Here is a 19,467-nt window from a genome sequence, read left to right as displayed (position 1 = left end):
TGTTCTGTTATAATCTCCACCCGGCACAGCCAGAAGAGGACTGGCCACCCCACATAGCCTGGTTCCTCTCTAGGTTTTGGCCTTTCTAGGGAGTTTTCTAGCCACCGTGCTTCTACACCTGCATTGCTTGCTGTTTGGGGTTTTAGGCTGGGTTTCTGTACAGCACTTTGAGATATTAGCTGATGTACAAAGGGCTATGTAAATAAATTTGATTAGGACAATCCTCCTATCCCTCGCTGTTCAAGTTAATTAGCTAAGGAGTAGACCCGCTAACGACAATATTATAAACAGTCGATGCAGTAACTTGGTTGAGTTAAGATAATAAAGCTTGTGTTTAGTCAAGGAGGATGATATCAAACCAATTGAGACACTGTTTATTTTGGGTTTATTAATGAATATTGTTGTAATGACTAAACAGACCGTTATAAAAGCACTCATTTTTATTTTCTACATCAAGAAATAGAAGAAACTGTACATATACATTTAACACTCATATACAAGTATATTAAAAAATGGCAAACAAGAGAATGGAGTTTCATGTTGACAATGATCTTTAGGAAGTAATGAATAAGTGCAAAGTGCTCATCCACTGGTGGCTATTCCAAATGGATAGTGCTGGTGGAAATCATGGATGACTTTCAGGACTTCATTGTACAGCTCCAGGTCTGGAAAGAAAATTAAAATGCTATTAGTTAAACCATTATGTGAAGAAAATAAAGGGATGTCAAACCAGTTGAACACCGTCTTTGGTACATTTAAAAGTAGACTCTGTAAGAGGTCAATATCATCAAATACTGTGGGGCGACATCCTAGAAACACCATCATCAGCGATAATTAAAATATGCCAAGACCACCATTATTATTTATCCCAAATATGTGCTCTCCATTGAGATGTGCCCACATTGGAAAGATAACATATTTTGTTGACTTTGTTGCAGGAAGTCACCCTGCTGTGTATAATGTCATTTAGCAGTCTAACTTTGAGAACACATTCCCTTTTCCACAGGAGAGATTATGTACTTACTGAAAGGAATGCCTTTGTCTTCTCTGAGAATGTTGTATGCAGAGGCCATTATTATCCCTTTGTTGGACACCATACCAAGCACCTCCATCACCCCGCTCAGCTCCTCATCAAGCTGGGGAAAAATAAACAATGTTACATCAGGCAATATACTAAACTCAAGTACAATGTTCACTTTCATCGAGTGTTGTCTTTGTCAGATATTTGTATTCTCAATTCCTTGCTACTTACTGTTCAACCAGTCTACTGTAGCTAGCTAGTTAGTTATGTCTTGCAACTAACGTTATAGAAACGCAGTGACTGTACTTACGGGCTCGTTGAGTTCCACTGATGCAGCACTCCAGTCTCCGTCCGAAAGACTGAATTAGTTTCCTGTTGGGTGGACCTGTCATAGACGACAATAAACAACGAATTGCGATTTCGTAATGCTAAGTATCGAATTCCATTGCAATTTCTGCCCGTGTAGTCTGGTGTAACGTTACCACCACGAACCTTTCGTAAAGAGAAGACCGCCATCCAAATCAAATTGTATTTGTCACACGCGCCGAATACAACAGGAGTCGACTTTACAGTGAAACACTAACTAGAAATCCATTTTATAGTGCTGAACTAACGGTGGACCAATAACACTAGCATATTACCATAGAAGCAAATCGGCCTGCTGATATACCGAGACAGCATATCAGAGTTAATCCTGGCTTTTTGTGACTCGAAAACTGCCATTTCGAAAGATTTTGCTGTGCACAACGATTGTACATCAGCCAAGCAAGTTGTAGCGCGGGAAATATCATGTATGACGATGTTTCCGCATTGTTCTATGTTACATTCTTTCCCAGGATACAAGCTCGTATTAATGATCGTCCCTCATATTAATATTGAAATGCCAGCTGAAGGAATACTTTTTATAAATAAAACTTCAGTCATTTAAAAGTTGAGTATAATAACCAAACACCCGAATCCAAGCGATATATTGCGGTATAACCATTGTGAAACGGATCAGCATTAGATCATTCTCGACATTGTTTCTACACGGACCATTTATAGGACAGGAATGACCGGAAACACGTAAGACACAAAAACAACAACACACGGGCCTATGTCTAACTAGCTACACGAAATCGAAGTGAAATTGCATAGATCATCTAACAATAGCAACATTTTATGTTACTTTACTCAACTTTTTAAAGAAACTAAACACTGGTAAGGTAAGTCATTTACATTTGTTTGATAACCGAGCTAAGTAGACGTTAGAAAGAGCCGCTAACGTTAGTTCGCTGGTCAAACGTGACATTTGATACTTCGCAAGTTACATTGATATCAAACTGAAAGTCACATTGTATTTAGTTCTGATATTACAATCTATGATCAACTTTCAGGCATAGTCCTATGTTCTACATACATAAAGGTAACAACAGCAGAATGTTTACTGCATTTTATCATTCCAAGTGTCGTGATGATGTTGCAATATGTGGTCTTCGTTGTTTTTCTCGCCTTTGCAGACAGCGTAAGGAGTCAGTATGTTCAGTTTTTTCGGACATCGTAATAAAGACTCTTCAAAGAAGTCATCGTCAGAGGGGGATACAGATGGGTTCGTGATAATCGGTGAGAAACACACGAAACTTCATCTTGCTGAATTTGTAAGAGTGAGAAATTTAAATCTGCAATAGGCACTCAACGTCTAGATGCTCAACAGAACTTTGAGGTTTCAGGCCATCCTACTGCTCAGTAGTCTCCGGTCAGTTTGGAAACCAACACTCACAATTTAAGAAGTTGGGTGGAACACACACACACAAAGTAATGCTGTGATTATCATTTAATCCGTGAAATGTGTGGGTTCCACAATGCTCTTCTGGTTGTACAAATCTTGTTTTATAAATCTGCGAGTGGTCTCTAAATGGCGGCTGGGCCTCACCTGATCATCTACTGATATCACCCAGAACAATGCTTTGGGGGTTGTGTCTCAGAAAGTTGCACACAATGTTGTCATTGTGTCCAGTACTATTTTATTATGAAATTGTATTTTAAATGTTTCAAATTGCTGTACACATTTAGTCAAGAACATAGGCATATATTTTGAGTTTCTTGTTCCTTTTTTACATTTAAATTAACCTTCTTTTTTATTACCAAGACTAAATCCTGAATCTCTACTTTGTAACACTAAGCTTCAAAAAGGGTTTCAGTCCACGTACACTAAACAACAATATAAACGCAACATGTAAAGTGTTGGTCCCATGTTTCATGAGCTGAAATAAAAGATCCCAGAAAGATCCCATACACACACAAATCTTATTTTGTGCACAATTTTTTTAACATACCTGTTAGTGCAGATTTATCTGTTGCCAAGATAATCTGGCGTGTCAAGAAGCAGATTAAACAGCATGATCATTACACAGGTGCACCTGTAGGGACAATAAATGGACACTCTAAAATGTGCAGTTTTGTCACATAACACAATGCCACAGATGTCTCAAGTTTTGAGGGAGCGTAGAATTGGCATGCTGACTGCAGGAATGTCCACCAGACCTGTTGCCAGATAATTTAAGTTCTCTACCATATGCCACCTCCAACGTTGTTTTAGAGAATTTGGCTGTACGTCCAACTGGTTTCACAACTCCAGACCAGGACCTCCACATCCAGCTTCTTCAGCTGCGGGATCGTCTGAGACCAGCCACCTGGACAGCGGATGAAACTGGGTTTGCACAACCGAAGAATTTCTGCACAAACTGTCTGAAACAGTCTCAGGGAAGCTCATCTTGCTTGTTGTCTTGACTGCAGTTCAACATTATAACTGACTTCAGTGGGAAAATGGTCACCTTCGATGGCCACTGGCGAAGTGTGCTCTTCATGGATGAATCCCGGCTTCAACTGTACTGGGCAGATGGCATTGTGTGAGCGAGCGATTTGCTGATGTCAACTTTGAAGAGTGCCTCATGGTGGGGTTAGGAAATGGGGATACCTAGTCAGTTGTACAACAGAATGCCTTCAACTGAAATGTGTCTTCTGCATTTAACCCAACCCCTGTGATTCAGAGAGGTGCTGCCTTCATCAACATCAACAGTGAGTTAACTGCCTTGCTCAGTGGCAGAATGACAGATTTTTACCTTGTCAGCTCAGGGATTCGATCCAGCAACATTTCGGTTACTGGCCCAAAGCCCTAACCACTAGGCTACCTTCTGGTTATGGTTTGGGCAGGCATAAGCTACAGACAACGAACACAATTGCATTTTATCGATGGCAATTTGAATGCAAAGAGATATTGTGATGAAATCCTGAGGCCCATTGTCATGCAATACATCCGCCTCCGTAACCTCATGTTTCAGCATGATAATACACTGCACAATGTTGCAAGGATCTGTACACAATCTCTGGAAGCTGAAAATGTCCCAGTTCTTCCATGGCCTGTATACTCACCAGACATATGTCACCCATTGAGCATGTTTGGGACGTGTTCAACAGCGTGTTCCAGTTCCCGCCAATATCTAGTAACTTCACACAGCCATTGAAGAGGAGTGGAACAACATTCCACAGGCCACAATCAAGAGATGTCATGCTGCATGAGGAAAATGGTGACCACACCAGATACTGACTGGTTTTCTGATCCATGACGCTACCTTTAGGTATCTGTGACCAACGGATGCATGTGAAGTCCATAGATTATTTAAATTGACTGATTTCCTTAAATTATTTCATGATGCGTTTTTATTGTTTTTGTTCAGTGTAGTTTTAAGTATGTCACCAGCATTGAATAATGTCTTTCAACACTTCCTTGAGGTTGAGATGAACCTGAAATGAAAGTAAGGCATTGCACAACAGTTTTCTGGTGCTCAGGGGCATGGTAATTTTGCATAACAAGAAATTAGCATAATATAGGATTTCTACATTCTTTACTGAAAAATGAAGGTAAATCCTGCCAATTTTGAAGGTCCAATGCATCAACCTCTAATTAAAATGTTATTGTAAGTCAGGAAGCTCCCTTCCCCTCTTTCCTCTACCAGTAAAGAGCAGTATAATTGGCTCTTTAAAAAACGGCGTTGACTGGGAGCCCTGCTGGTGGACCTGGGTTAAAATACTACTCAGTCATTTCAAATACTTTAGCTGGGCTTGATTGGGCTTGCCTGGTGCAATGGAACCAATAAAATAGTCACAAAAGTGCAAATGCAACCCATCTGGCACTCCAGATAGATTAAAGCTAACGCCAAACGCATTTAAAGTGATTTCAAATAGTACTTTAACCCAGCTTTGGCTGTTGGTGGAGCAGCAGACACAGATGGTCAGGAGTTGTATGTTTCTCTTGGCAGACAGAAGAGAGCCAGTCTCAGAGCCAATGTTTCTTCCCAGATAAAGTAGAAAGAGTCTGACTGAGCTCACAGACATTCTAGTGTAAACCCAATGACTGTGCTCTGTTTAATCACGTTCTCTGTTCAAAGACGCCAATGACTGTGCGTGTGTTTTTGTAAGGAAGGAAGGGCTCAGTCAGATGGCTGATGAGGAAACCAGGGAGTTTGAAAGGTGAATCATCATAATGGAATTAATAGATTTACTCTGGGTGTAATGAATTTTGATGGGAGTTGTGGTTGTACTTTAATTGAAAGCCGCTGTTAGGCTAATTTGTCCAGCTGCATTGAAAATGAACATTCATAGACAATTTTCTGTTGATTTTTTAAAATTACTTTTTAAATAGTTTTTACTGTATAAACTTTTACTTTTTAATTATCTGTGAAGGTTAGCTTCGTGTTTTCCCTGAAATCTGCCATTCACATTTGCCATTCGCACGGCGCCTCTTTTCACTTTATGCTTTTTCCTGATACTGATGGCTCCAGACCGAAGGGAGCAGTTCTTACAAAGCTGATCTGTGGGGCTCTGTCTGGGTCTGTATGGCAGGGGGCATATCATCTGTCTGGGTCTGTATGGCAGGGGGCATATCATCTGTCTGGGTCTGTATGGCAGGGGGCATATCATCTGTCTGGGTCCGTATGGCAGGGGGCATATCATCTGTCTGGGTCCGTATGGCAGGGGGCATATTATCTGTCTGGGTCCGTATGGCAGGGGGCATATCATCTGTCTGGGTCTGTATGGCAGGGGGCATATCATCTGTCTGGGTCCGTATGGCAGGGGGCATATCATCTGTCTGGGTCCGTATGGCAGGGGGCATATCATCTGTCTGGGTCCGTATGGCAGGGGGCATATCATCTGTCTGGGTCCGTATGGCAGGGGGCATATCATCTGTCTGGGTCCGTATGGCAGGGGGCATATCATCTGTCTGGGTCCGTATGGCAGGGGGCATATCATCTGTCTGGGTCCGTATGGCAGGGGCATATCATCTGTCTGGGTCTGTATGGCAGGGGGCATATCATCTGTCTGGGTCTGTATGGCAGGGGGCATATCATCTGTCTGGGTCCGTATGGTAGGGGGGTGGATATCATGTGCCACTCTAACCTTTCACTTTCCCAGCCAGCAGCCTGCCGGTTGGGTAGGTTCAGGCTGAGGCTGTGGGAGAGAAACCCTGCCTACTGGGATTAACCATTGGGATTGGGAGGCTGGCAGCAGGATCCTCTGTGGCCCTCCTCACCTCCATCCACATTTGGTTATTCAGGCAGAGAGAAATCCTCATGGGGAAAGCGGGCGAGTGAGAGGAGGCAGGCAGTGCATTAAAAAGAGACCCCCCACCCCCCCACACACAATGTACAGTAGAATTAACACTGAAATTGTGAAAATTATGATAATCACCTTTTAGTGGAAGAGCTGTTATATTTATGCCTGGGTTTTCAGCCTCTTTAGGTTTTGGCCCACAGCATGACTTTGCAATCTGATTATTCAGACCAATAACCAGTCATCTTTTATTTGCGTTTGTATCCTCCTACATTGAAGGGGTAAGCGGGGTAGACTTTAGACTATCTGCCAGTCAGGGCTGTATATGCAAATGTATACAAATTTGTATCAACACGCCCACATGACCAGACTGAGCATTTCTATGGCAAAAGGAAGCTCAGGGAAATAAATTACAAAAAAAAAAATATTTTCATGAAATAAACACACAGTGATTTATTAGACACACAGTGTGATTTTGAAACATTTCATAAAAAGGGAGAAAAAATCTGCAGACTCCACCCCTGACGCTAGATGGAGGGATGGCTCACATTTGTCAGGGGCCATGGAGTTTAATCTCATTTTACCTCAGAAGATTAGCTAATTAGCTATTACAATAACAACAAATTCCTCTTCCCAGTCTAAGCTGTTCATCTGTAACACCACATTTTTTTGTCCTGTCAGATGGAATAAGATGAGAAAGGATTTGTTTTATTATCTCCATAGTCATCTCTGTGACGATCCAATTTCAAGGGCCTTCAGGCCCTCAAAGGCAGGATGTGTGTTTGCACATCCCTGTCTGATGCTGACACTCTTGAGGAGTGGGCCTGGTTGACTGCTGAAGTCATGAGCAGCTGCCTGTGCCTTTTCTGGGAGCCAATCTCCCTCTCTCACAGGCTCTAAGCCCAGTCGGTAGACAGACAATAGCCTTACTTGTATTTGGATGGCTGTCAGTGTCTACTGTCTCACGACAGTTGAAGTTGTCTCTTTCACTAACTTCTTGTTCAATAAGCCTACACCCCCACACCACATTCATTTGAACCTTTGTCCTCAGCGGTTGTGTTTTTGTGTCTAAAGTCTTTATTTATTTTTCTCAGATAGTAGGGCACTCAGTAGCAAATGCCACTGTTTTCCAGGGAGTCCTGAAGTCATTACAAGTAATGCAAGGGTGTGCATGTGAGTTCATAAGTGTTTTAGTCATTGATCACTGGTCGCTTAAGAGAAGATTGTGACTTAACCCATCCAGAAAATAAACCTGAGGCTAACAGTGTCTATCATTAGTAGAGCTAGTTTGTTCTATCCTATCTGGACTGGCAGAGCTGTTTTAAAAGAAACCTGCTAGCCTGACAAGCTGCATGTCATTGTCAAGGTCCACACTCTAAGCAGGTCACACAACTCCAGCACGAATCATGACATAACGTGATGTCATTGTCAAGGTCCACACTCTAAGCAGGTCACACAACTCCAGCACGAATCATGACATAACGTGATGTCATTGTCAAGGTCCACACTCTAAGCAGGTCACACAACTCCAGCACGAATCATGACATAACGTGATGTCATTGTCAAGGTCCACACTCTAAGCAGGTCACACAACTCCAGCACGAATCATGACATAACGTGATGTCATTGTCAAGGTCCACACTCTAAGCAGGTCACACAACTCCAGCACGAATCATGACATAACGTGATGTCATTGTCAAGGTCCACACTCTAAGCAGGTCACACAACTCCAGCATGAATCATGACATAACGTGATGTCATTGTCAAGGTCCACACTCTAAGCAGGTCACACAACTCTAGCACGAATCATGACATAACGTGATGTCAGTGACAAGGTCCACACTCTAAGCAGGTCACACAACTCCAGCATGAATCATGACATAACGTGATGTCATTGACAAGGTCCACACTCTAAGCAGGTCACACAATGAATCATGACATAACGTGATGTCATTGACAAGGTCCACACTCTAAGCAGGTCACACAACTCCAGCACGAATCATGACATAACGTGATGTCATTGTCAAGGTCCACACTCTAAGCAGGTCACACAACTCCAGCACGAATCATGACATAACGTGATGTCATTGTCAAGGTCCACACTCTAAGCGGGTCACACAACTCCAGCATGAATCATGACATAACATGATGTCATTGACAAGGTCCACACTAAGCTGGTCACACAACTCCAGCACGAATCATGACATAACGTGATGTCATTGACAAGGTCCACACTGCACAGAGCAGAGGTCGATGCAGAATGTAACTGTACTCCTTTTCATTCCTCTTCGCTTGTGTTAAGATGATCAGCTCATGATCCAAACCAGAACGTTATGTCTCTCTCCTTCCCTGACACTGTTTAGACAAGATTTTCATTTTGACGTCCTTTAAAAAAAGTTTTTTTTGCCAGTCCAGTTTCCGCTGACAGTTATCCAAACACACAAAGTGAAGGTATTTTCACGATGTTGAACGTGAAAACGACATGCAGCCTTACAATAATATGAAGTCAAGTACTACCACCGAACTAACCTGTCCTCTGTATCATAAAGCAGAGATTGTGTGTGTGTATATATATATATATATATATTTCAGTACTTTAGCTTGGTTATCCCTCTCTCCTTCTGAAGGATTTAGTAAATGGGAGAGAGAAATTCCTGCACGCTATTGAGCAGACGGATGCATGCTCTGTGTTTTACTGACAGAGAGAGAGGCCTGTTCCCGGATAGGGAGTTAGGGCCTAACTGCCTGTATGTGTACTCTCATGCCCAGAGAGAGAGGCCTGTGTCTGACTGAGTCCAGAGACAAGGCCATGTGTGTACAATGCTGACAACATATAAAGAGGTGAATATAGGCTAGGCTTACTTTACATGGCATTATTAAGATGCCCTTGTTGTCTTAGGACTTGCACTGCTTGTTGTGGAATAATGAGTGCTTTGTAGATGAACAATGCTTACCATGCCAATAATTAATTCACAGATGTGGATGGAAATGTGGGCTTGTCGGGAAATTGAGGGAAGAGCTAGGGATATTTTTGTACCTGTAGATCACAGCTATAAATTCAAGGCATGAATGGCATTTATATTGCATACTTCTATACCTCAAACATGGATGGATATATGAATATCCATCATAACAATAAATTAAGACAATAGACAAAATATTTGTATAAAAATAATCTGAGCTTGATGTTAGTGAAGCTGAGAGACATTGTACAACTAGACTAGAGTGAGCCGATAATTCCCATTGTTCCTGTGCAGAGTAGAGTAACCTTTGTTTTGTCAGGGTGCTCTGGGCCTCAATTCCCTCTCATGGAGATAATTTAACTCTCTATAGAGAGAGACGTTGGTGGACTGGAGACGCACTGAGCTCCGATCAAAGGAAACTGGTGAGATCAGGGAGGATGACTCCATGCTGGAGAGCGAGTTTACTCCCAGAGGAGAGGGGTAGGAGTGGAGATGGAAATGGTTACAGAGGGGAGGAAAAAGGGAAGGAGGAGAGTTTGAAAAGTGTTTATCTGTGGACATTGACAACATGCAGTCAATTAGTCTAGTTACTAAGGCCTGGTAGTTGTCCCCCAGATGACATTATGCAATAGGAATGGGGTTGGGAACATAGGCTAGGCTACACAAGAGAGAGGGTTGGGGACAGGCTAGGCTACACCAGAGAGAGGGTTGGGGACATAGGCTAGGCTACACCAGAGAGAGGGTTAGGGACATAGGCTAGGCTACACCAGAGAGAGGGTTGGGGACATAGGCTAGGCTACACCAGAGAGAGGGTTGGGGACATAGGCTAGGCTACACCAGAGAGAGGGTTGGGGACATAGGCTAGGCTACACCAGAGAGAGGGTTGGGGACATAGGCTACACCAGAGAGAGGGTTGGGGACATAGGCTAGGCTACACCAGAGAGAGGGTTGGGGACATAGGCTAGGTTACACCAGAGAGAGGGTTGGGGACATAGGCTAGGTTACACCAGAGAGAGGGTTGGGGACAGGCTAGGCTACACCAGAGAGAGGGTTGGGGACAGGCTAGGCTACACCAGAGAGAGGGTTGGGGCTATGCTACACCAGAGAGAGGGTTGGGGACAGGCTAAGCTACACCAGAGAGAGGGTTGGGGACAGGCTAGGTTACACCAGAGAGAGGGTTGGGGACATAGGCTAGGCTACACCAGAGAGAGGGTTGGGGACATAGGCTATGCTACACCAGAGATAGGGTTGGGGACAGGCTAAGCTACACCAGAGAGAGGGTTGGGGACAGGCTAGGTTACACCAGAGAGATAGTTGGGGACATAGGCTAGGCTACACCAGAGAGAGGGTTGGGGACATAGGCTAGGCTACACCAGAGAGAGGGTTGGGGACATAGGCTAGGCTACACCAGAGAGAGGGTTGGGGACATAGGCTACGCTACACCAGAGAGAGGGTTGGGGACATAGGCTAGGCTACACCAGAGAGAGGGTTGGAGACATAGGCTAGGCTACACCAGAGAGAGGGTTGGGGACATAGGCTAGGCTACACCAGAGAGAGGGTTGGGGACATAGGCTAGGCTACACCAGAGAGAGGGTTGGGGCTATGCTACACCAGAGATAGGGTTGGGGACAGGCTAAGCTACACCAGAGAGAGGGTTGGGGACAGGCTAGGTTACACCAGAGAGATAGTTGGGGACATAGGCTAGGCTACACCAGAGAGAGGGTTGGGGACATAGGCTAGGCTACACCAGAGAGAGGGTTGGGGACATAGGCTAGGCTACACCAGAGAGAGGGTTGGGGACATAGGCTACGCTACACCAGAGAGAGGGTTGGGGACATAGGCTAGGCTACACCAGAGAGAGGGTTGGAGACATAGGCTAGGCTACACCAGAGAGAGGGTTGGGGACAGGCTAGGCTAGGCTACACCAGAAAGAGGGTTGGGGACAGGCTAGGCTAGACCAGAGAGAGCTGCAGGTGTGTTCTGGTCCACGTAGTGCTCTGTGGGACTGTATTGCTGTGTTAATGCTGTGTAATCTATTAATGTGATCAGAAGGCCACTCTACTCGTTAAACTACATCTAATCACCCAATTGACCTGGTTGTCCCAATGAAGGAAAAAATACACCAGTCAGAATAATAACTTCTGTTACGAAGACCATTAGGAAAGTAGGACTTGGAGAGGGTTCTAGTAGTGGGACTCATGCACAGGTATGTTGATGAAGAATCTAGGCCTAAGCCCACAGTGTATAATGACACAATGACTCTTGTTTTTTTTTTCTCTCCAGGAGAAACTGTTGAGGAACAGAGGCAGAAGATCCAAAACATCAGCAAACCATCATGTAACGTCATTCTGCAACCATCAAAGGTGATTGTCTTTATAACCAGGGGACGGCGCTATGCAGAACATACAGTATAACTCTCCGTATGGGATCTGGTTGAAAATAGCACACCATATAGAGTCATTTAGGACGCAACATGGGTTGCGTTACTCAAAACTGCCAAGATGTCCGTCTAGCATTTGCTGTACCAGGAAACACAACTGTTGTAGACTTAAACCGACAGCAGTGAGACTGACTGACTTAAAGCACTGTGAGTTTGCTTTCTTCTTCCCTGTCTGGCCTAACTCATCCTGCCTGCATACATACTGCCTACAGTCTGCTGCTGCTGTGTTGGTGACAGATGCTGAGTGGCATGGGTGTGATCCTGTAAACACACAGAGGCTTGCGGGCCAACGAATGCCACTACCATTCAGCATGCTCCATGCCCGCTACACTGGGTCTGGACTGCAGTATGGACATATGGTGTCTGTAGAAAAGCTCTATTGTGTTGCTGCTAGTTGTCCGAATGATCTAGTTAGGGCTACTAGTCCTTGAAGTTGCCTGTGGCCATTATGAGTTTAATCAAGGGCAATATGTCAATGGAAGCTGTGTGTGTGTGTTGAATGTCAAATGGTGACATTGCACTGCAGCTTGGCTCCCGTAGTTCAATGATTAAGATCTACGGTGTGCCGTGCCCTGCCCTTTCATGTTGTGCACATAGGAAGTTGCAGACCCTTGACCTTCATACAGTACAGACACCTACCTACAACACTATAAACCTGTCCTGATTCATACTGTACAGACACCTACCTACAACACTATAAACCTGTCCTGATTCATACTGTACAGACGCCTACCTACAACACTAAACCTGTCCTGATTCATACTGTACAGGCGCCTACCTACAACACTATAAACCTGTCCTGAATCATACTGTACAGACACCTACCTACAACACGATAAACCTGTCCTGATTCATACTGTACAGACTCCTACCTACAACACTATAAACCTGTCCTGCTTCAGGGTGGGCTATATATGACAAATAGAGAGTGACAGATGGTGGGACACTACCTACAGTGTTCTTTATTGGTTTTTACAGAGGTTATATTAGGCTATAGTGGTTAAGGGTTAGAAATATAAGCTTACTTTATATGTGAAGTGGTAGAAGTTATAAAAAATGAGGAAAAGACGGCACACTGCTGTTCATGCTCCTAGGTGAGTCCTCGTCATCATCGTGTTTGAGAGCACAAACACTCAGACTCATTAAAGGATGTTTCCGTGGTTACGTCCCAACTGAATGTTATGTTAATTGTACAGGAATAAGCCATTTCCTGTAACATCTTTTCTGCATTTAGGCTTTTTTTCGGTCTTAATTACAAGGCCCAAAGCACAGCTTTGCACTTGGTGTGTACACCAAATTCTTTTGAATTAACGAAGTCAATTGAAGAGTAAAAACAGTAGGCCTATAATATCATGGAAGACACAGGCTAAAATCATTTTGTGTGGTGCTTGCTTGTGTTTTGTGGTACACTCACTAGTACGCTAGTTGAGTTTCAGTGTTTGCTTGTGTTTTGTGGTACACTCACTAGTAGAATTAGTGAGTGTACACAATTAAGTAACTAAGCGTACTATATACAGAAAATATTGAATTAGTCAGTTCCAATACCATATTTACATGTGAAGGAATACTGAAATGATGGAGGTAGATATGTAAAGGGTAAGGTGACTAGGCAACAGGATATAAGATAAACAGAGTAGCAGCAGCTTGTATGTGAGTGGGTGTGCGGGTGTGTATAGAGTAAATGTATGTACAAATTATGTGTGAGTGAGCAAATCGTGTGTGTGTGTGTGTGTGTGTGTGTGTGTGTGTGTGTGTGTGCGCGCATTAGAGGTCGCCCGATTTATGATTTTTCAACGCTGATACCGATTATTGGGGGACAAAAAAAAAGGCGATACCGATTAATCGACCAATTTAAAAAAAAAAAACATTTATTTATTTTTTATTATTATTTTTTTGTAGAAATGTTTTTGATTTGATTTCTTATTATTATATTTTTTTTTTTTGCGTGTGTGTGTGTGTGTGTGTGTGTATATATTTTTGTTTTTTTGTTGTAATAATGACAATTGCAACAATACTGAATTAACACTTTTATTTTAACTTAATATAATGCGTATGGGCTTTTGGATGGGTGTTCTTAAGGTGATTCCACAGGTTGGTGGTATTTTTTGATTTAGCAGTTGCTGACTCCATGCTTACATCTTTATCACAAATAAGACACCTGGTTTCCCTGGTGCCAATTCCATGTAATAGTCCCACACGGGTGCTCTGCTTTTCTCTGCCATCTGTAAAACACACACACAGCTCTGAAGTGACAATGATACTGAAGAGTCTGCTTAGGAGACAAATACTCTCAATTGTTTGAATAAAAATAGAGTTTAAGTTACCTGTGATGAATGTTGAAAACAAAAACTGTAATTTCTATATGCAGGAAATCCTATTTTAATAACGGACATGTTAAGAATTGACGACCAAAGTGCGAGTCATAATCCCCATGACACCTAGTAAAATCTGAAAAGCGGTTCCTTCATTTATTCCATAGGATATTTAGATTCACTTAAAATAAGGTCTGTGTTTCGTGTAGCCTTACACCACCTTGCCAATTTTATAACTGTAGATATCCATAGGACAAAGATTTATGAAAATATTTTGACAAAGGTTACCTTATCCTAGTGAGATTTACACGGATGTCAAAACGCCGAGGCGGTTTAAGCCTGCACGAGACACAGACCTTATTTGAAGTAGATCAAGACATTCTCTATGGAAGACATGAACAGTAAAATAACGAAGGAACTCCTTTCAAGTTCAGCCGCAAGTTATTACAGGAATTATAACGCGTTGACTATTTCTCTAAACCATATACCTTTGACTATTACGAGTCTGCTGCTGCCTACCACCCCCCAGTCAGACTGCTCTATAAATATCAAATACGAGCCTTAGGTCAAATCTGGAAACAATCACCTCGAAAACAAGACGTTTATTCCGTTCCGTATTTTATCTAACGGTTGGCATCCATGAGTCTAAATGTTCCTGTTACATTGCGCAACCTTCAATGTTATGTCATAATTACGTAAAATTCTGGCAAATTAGTTCGCAAAGAGCCAGGCGGCCCAAACTGTTGCATATACCCTGACTCTGCGTGCAATGAACGCAAGAGAAGTGACACAATTTCACCTGTGTCACGAACCGGCTCAAAGCCCGTAACAAAAGAGAGACAACGTGGAGATGAGTAACAAAATATATATTTATTAAATAAGTAACTAAGTACAATATACAATGGTGTGTGTAATCAGTAGTGTGAGTGTTTTGCATGCATGAATGTGATAATGCAGGGTGTTGAAAGGTGCCAAAGCAAACAACCAAAAGGCCACCAAGATGCACAACAAAATCTAGAAAGGTGTCTGCATGGAGAGAGTCTCCTCCATGAATGTGGAAGAGGTCTATTTATCCCGGGACACACAGGGTCCAGGTGTTTCCGGCATCCTAATAAGGAAACAAGAACAAAGAGAGAATACGGCAGACAGAGTGGGAGGGTCGTCACACCTGGTTAATATTACCTGCTAACCTGGATTTATTTAGCTAAATAAGCAGGTATAAAAATATATACTTGTGTATTGATTTTAAGAAAGGCATTGATGTTTATGGTTAAGTACACATTGGAGCAACGACAGTCGTTGATTGATTGTTTTTTATAAGATAAGTTTAATGCTAGCTAGCAACTTACCTTGGCTTACTGCATTCGTGTAACAGGCAGCCTCCTCGTGAGGCAGGTGATTAGAGCGTTGGACTAGTTAACTGTAAGGTTGCAAGATTGGATCCCCCGAGCTGACAAGGTAAAAATATGTCATTCTGCCTTGTTGCTAGGCCGTCATTGAAAATAAGGATGTGTTCTTAACTGACTTGCCTAGTTAAATAAAGATTAAATAAAGGTGTAAAACAAAACAAAATTGGCGCCCAAAAATACCGATTTCAGATTATTATGAAAACTTGAAATCAGCCCTAATTAATCGGCCATTCCGATTAATCGGTCGACCTCTAGGGTGCATAGAGACAGTTCAAATATTGAAATAGGTCAATAAAGATAGACGTTAAACTCGGGCTGTGTAGGTATTTTGTTAGCAATTTATCAGTCGTATTGCTTGGGGATAGAAGTTGTTCAGGAGTCTGTTGTTGTCAGACTTGATGCACCGGTATTTCTTGCCGTGCGGCAGCAGAAAAAAAGACCATGGCTTGGGTGGTTGGAGTCTTGGATGATTTTCTGGGCCTTCTTTTCTCACCAACTGATATTGAGGTTCTGGATGGCAGGGAGGTCGTCCCCAGTGATGTACTGGGCTGTCCACACAACCCTCTGTAGTGCCATGCGATCGAGGGTGGAGCTATTGCCATACCAAGCAGTGATGCAGCCAGTCAAAATGCTCTCAATGGTACAGCTGTAAAATCTTTTCAAGATTTGAAGGCCCATGGCAAACCTTTTCAACCTCCTGAGGGGAATGAGGCACTGTCGCGCCTTCTTCACAACTGTGCATGTGTGTTTTGGGCCATTTTTAAGTCTTTAGTGATTTGGACACAGGAACTTGAAGCTGTCTACCTGCTCTATTGCCGCCCCGTCGATGGGGCTGTGCTCGCCCCCCCAATTCCTACAGTCCACAATCAGCTCCTTGGTCTTGCTTGTGTTGAGGGAGAGGTTGTTGTTCCGACACCATATTGCCAGTTCACTGACCTCCTCCCTGTAGGCTGACTCATCGTCGCCTACAGTTGCTGGAGTCGTGTGTGTGGCCACACCTTGTGGCTTCCTTCCTTAAGACTTTGCAGAGCTCTGAAACATCATCTTGACCGTGTCATGACACTGTTTTGTATTCGATCACTAGTGTTTTAGTTGCAACCTACCCGCCCTTAAAAATCTGTTTTCATGTTTGCCAAAAATGTGCCACATTAGTGTTCCTTGTCATGTGTAACCTTTCTAAATGTAATGCCTGAAGGTGGACATTTTCTCTCCTCTGCTCCCCAGTCTTCCAGTGCAACACTTTCCCAGGCCTACCACTCTCCAGCCCCCGCTCCACCTTCCGTGATCGCCCCATCACCAGGGCCCATGTGGAAGCCCCCTGCGCCCATCGGGGAGGCCCCACCGTCTCTCCCAGAGCTACTAGGAGATGTCCCATTCACCCTGGCCCCCCATGTCCTGGCCATGCAGACAGGGGGTCCCGGGTTCCTCTTTTCTGAGATGCTGATGTCCCCCCGAGACATCAACCACAACCTGGCCTCCTTCACTTACGACTTCACCCTGGAGAACTCTGTGCTCTGTGACCATTGACCTGTCTACTTTCTGACTGTATGACCTCTGACCTTTTTGATCTGTCAACCTCCTCCAATACCAACCCTTTGTCAACCCTGGGTCGTGTTCATTGGGCAGCAAACAGAAGAAAAAGTACTGAAACAGGGCAGAAGAACCTGGGCTTGCCTAATAAGAAAGGCACATTTTTGTTTTTAGAGTTTAGCTACATGTGCTATACTGAACACAACCTTGGACTGTCTTGTCTCGTTACCATTCAGGTTTAGTTTCAGTTCCATGGGGCTCTGTCTGAGAATGGCAATACTATAATTAATAATAAACTTGGTTCTGGTGACGATCAGCATTAGGTGGGGTCAAAACTGCTCCTGCCTGCAGTGATGTAGGTACACACAGTATGTAGGTAGATGGGTACACAGAGTTCCACCTTTTTAAGATTGCAGATTAGGAATACTAGTTAAGCATGTTAATCACTTGCTGATGCATGTCATAGTAGTGCTGGTTCACTGTTTTAAGTGTGTGTGTGTGTCAGAGCGTTAGCTTCATGTCTGATGATAGGAATGCTTGAACATAGCTGAGACTTGCGTTGAAGAACAGAGTCAGGGTCTAGATTCACCTGCTGCTGTTGTTGGTTTAGGAATCACTGATTGACCTTTTGGGTTTGCACTAATGTACGTACCAGACAGATTTCAAATGGAATCTTAGGAAGGAAATGACTTCTTTATCTGGTTACGGTTTTTACCCTGGTGTCCTCACCTTTGCCAATGACGTTAAGAATACTTTAACAAGACATTTCCAAAAATTTTTTGTAGCATAAGCATTTCTACAATGGAACTTTGTAGCTTTTTGATAATGTATTTAAAATGTAAGAATATATATACCCCCTAATTTACAACAGTTATTTTCAGGAGAGTGGCCTTCTCTTTTGGTCATCTTCAGCATGGTGTCATCATGTGTTGTAACCTCCCAAACATTGTATTTGTTATTTATTCTGAACCAGGTTTCCTCTAGTTCTCATGGCACAGTTCAGATTTGACAGTGTTTCAAGGTATCCTGTAATATACAGTGCCTTCGGAAAGCATTCAGCCGTCCTTGATTTTTTCCCCACATTTTGTTATTTTACAGCCTTATTCTAAAATGGATTAAATAAAACATTTTTTTCTCAGCAATCTACACACAATAACCCATAATGACAAATTTGAAAACATTTTTTTTTTGTGATTATTTTTGCAAATGTATTACAAAAAATATACTTATTTACATAATTCAGGCCCTTTGCTATGAGACTTGACATTGAGCTCCGGTACATCCTGTTTCCATTAATCATCCTTAGATGTTTCTACAACTTGATTGAAGTCCATCTGTGGTAAATTTAGTTGATTTAGACATGATTTGGAAAGGCACACACCTGTCTATATAAGGTCCCACAGTTGACAGTTCATGTCAGAGCAAAAACCCAGCCATGAGGTCAAAGGCATTGTCCATAGAGCTCCGAGGCAGGATTGTGTCAAGGCAATGATCTAGGGAAGGGTACAAAATAATTTCTGCAGCATTGAAGGTCCCCAAGAACACAGTGGCCTCCATCATTTTTAAATGGTAGAAGTTTGATACCACCAAGACTCTTCCTAGAGCTGGCTGCCCGGCCAAACTGTGCAATTGTGGGAGAAGGGCCTTGGTTGGGGACGTGGCCAAGAACCCGGTGGTCACTCTGACAGAGCTCCAGAGTTCCTCTGTGAAGATGGGTGAACCTTCCAGAAGGACAACCATCTCTGCAGCACTCCAGCACTCAGGCCTTTATGGTAGTGGCCAGATGGAAGCCACTCCTCATTAAAAGGCACATGACAGTCTGCGTGGAGTTTGCCTAAAGACTCTCAGACCATGAGAAACAAGGTTCTCTGGTCTGATGAAACTAAGATTGAACTCTTTGGCCTGAATGCCAAGCGTCACATCTGGAGGAAACCAGGCACCATCCCTACGGTGAAGCATGGTGGTGGCATCATCATGCTGTGGGGATGTTTTTCTGTGGCAGGGACTGGGAGACTAGTCAGGATCGGGGGGCAAAGACTAACGAAGCAAAGTACAGAGAGATCCATGATGAAAACCTGCTCCAGAGCACTCAGGACCTCAGACTGGGATAAAGGTTCACCTTTCAACGGGACAATGACCCTAATCACACAGCCAAGACAACGCAGGAGTGGCTTTTAGGGACCAGTCTCTAAATGTCCTTGAG

At 43.3% G+C, this 19,467-nt stretch overlaps 2 protein-coding genes across 5 annotated transcripts; one reads left to right on the top strand and one right to left on the bottom strand.

The window, feature by feature from the left end:
- Positions 1-425: 425 nt before the first annotated feature.
- Positions 426-1,385, bottom strand: LOC124043343 (replication protein A 14 kDa subunit-like; the record flags this gene model as incomplete). Its single annotated transcript, XM_046361869.1, has 3 exons — positions 426-665; positions 1,025-1,136; positions 1,332-1,385. Coding segments are annotated over 3 exons (249 nt in total), but the record flags the coding sequence as incomplete, so codon positions are not given.
- Positions 1,386-2,061: 676 nt separating this feature from the next.
- Positions 2,062-18,402, top strand: umad1 (UBAP1-MVB12-associated (UMA) domain containing 1). 4 transcript variants are annotated; one of them, XM_046361868.1, is made up of 5 exons: positions 2,062-2,221; positions 2,398-2,426; positions 2,521-2,623; positions 11,857-11,936; positions 16,959-18,402. In XM_046361868.1, exons 3-5 carry the CDS (start codon positions 2,539-2,541, stop codon positions 17,259-17,261), a joined length of 468 nt encoding a protein of 155 aa, XP_046217824.1. In that variant the 5' UTR covers positions 2,062-2,221; positions 2,398-2,426; positions 2,521-2,538; the 3' UTR covers positions 17,262-18,402. The 4 variants fall into 4 exon arrangements, with proteins under 4 accessions (XP_046217824.1, XP_046217821.1, XP_046217823.1 ...); XM_046361865.1 differs by having other exon boundaries at positions 2,062-2,226; XM_046361867.1 differs by lacking the exon at positions 2,398-2,426.
- Positions 18,403-19,467: the final 1,065 nt, after the last annotated feature.

Source organism: Oncorhynchus gorbuscha, linkage group LG09 (genome assembly GCF_021184085.1).
Source record: "Oncorhynchus gorbuscha isolate QuinsamMale2020 ecotype Even-year linkage group LG09, OgorEven_v1.0, whole genome shotgun sequence".
Classification (NCBI taxonomy): domain Eukaryota; kingdom Metazoa; phylum Chordata; class Actinopteri; order Salmoniformes; family Salmonidae; genus Oncorhynchus; species Oncorhynchus gorbuscha.
Note: the sequence above shows the minus strand (reverse complement) of the source record. Positions and strands in the feature narration are given on the sequence as shown.

Excerpts from the sequence above, each read along its gene's own strand:
- umad1 (XM_046361867.1), top strand. The coding sequence starts at position 2,539 with ATGTTCAGTTTTTTCGGACATCGTAATAAAGACTCTTCAAAGAAGTCA. Across the intron at positions 2,624-11,856 it reads AGATGGGTTCGTGATAATCG|GAGAAACTGTTGAGGAACAG; the intron begins GTGAGAAACACA and ends TTTTCTCTCCAG. Across the intron at positions 11,937-16,958 it reads TCATTCTGCAACCATCAAAG|TCTTCCAGTGCAACACTTTC; the intron begins GTGATTGTCTTT and ends TCTGCTCCCCAG.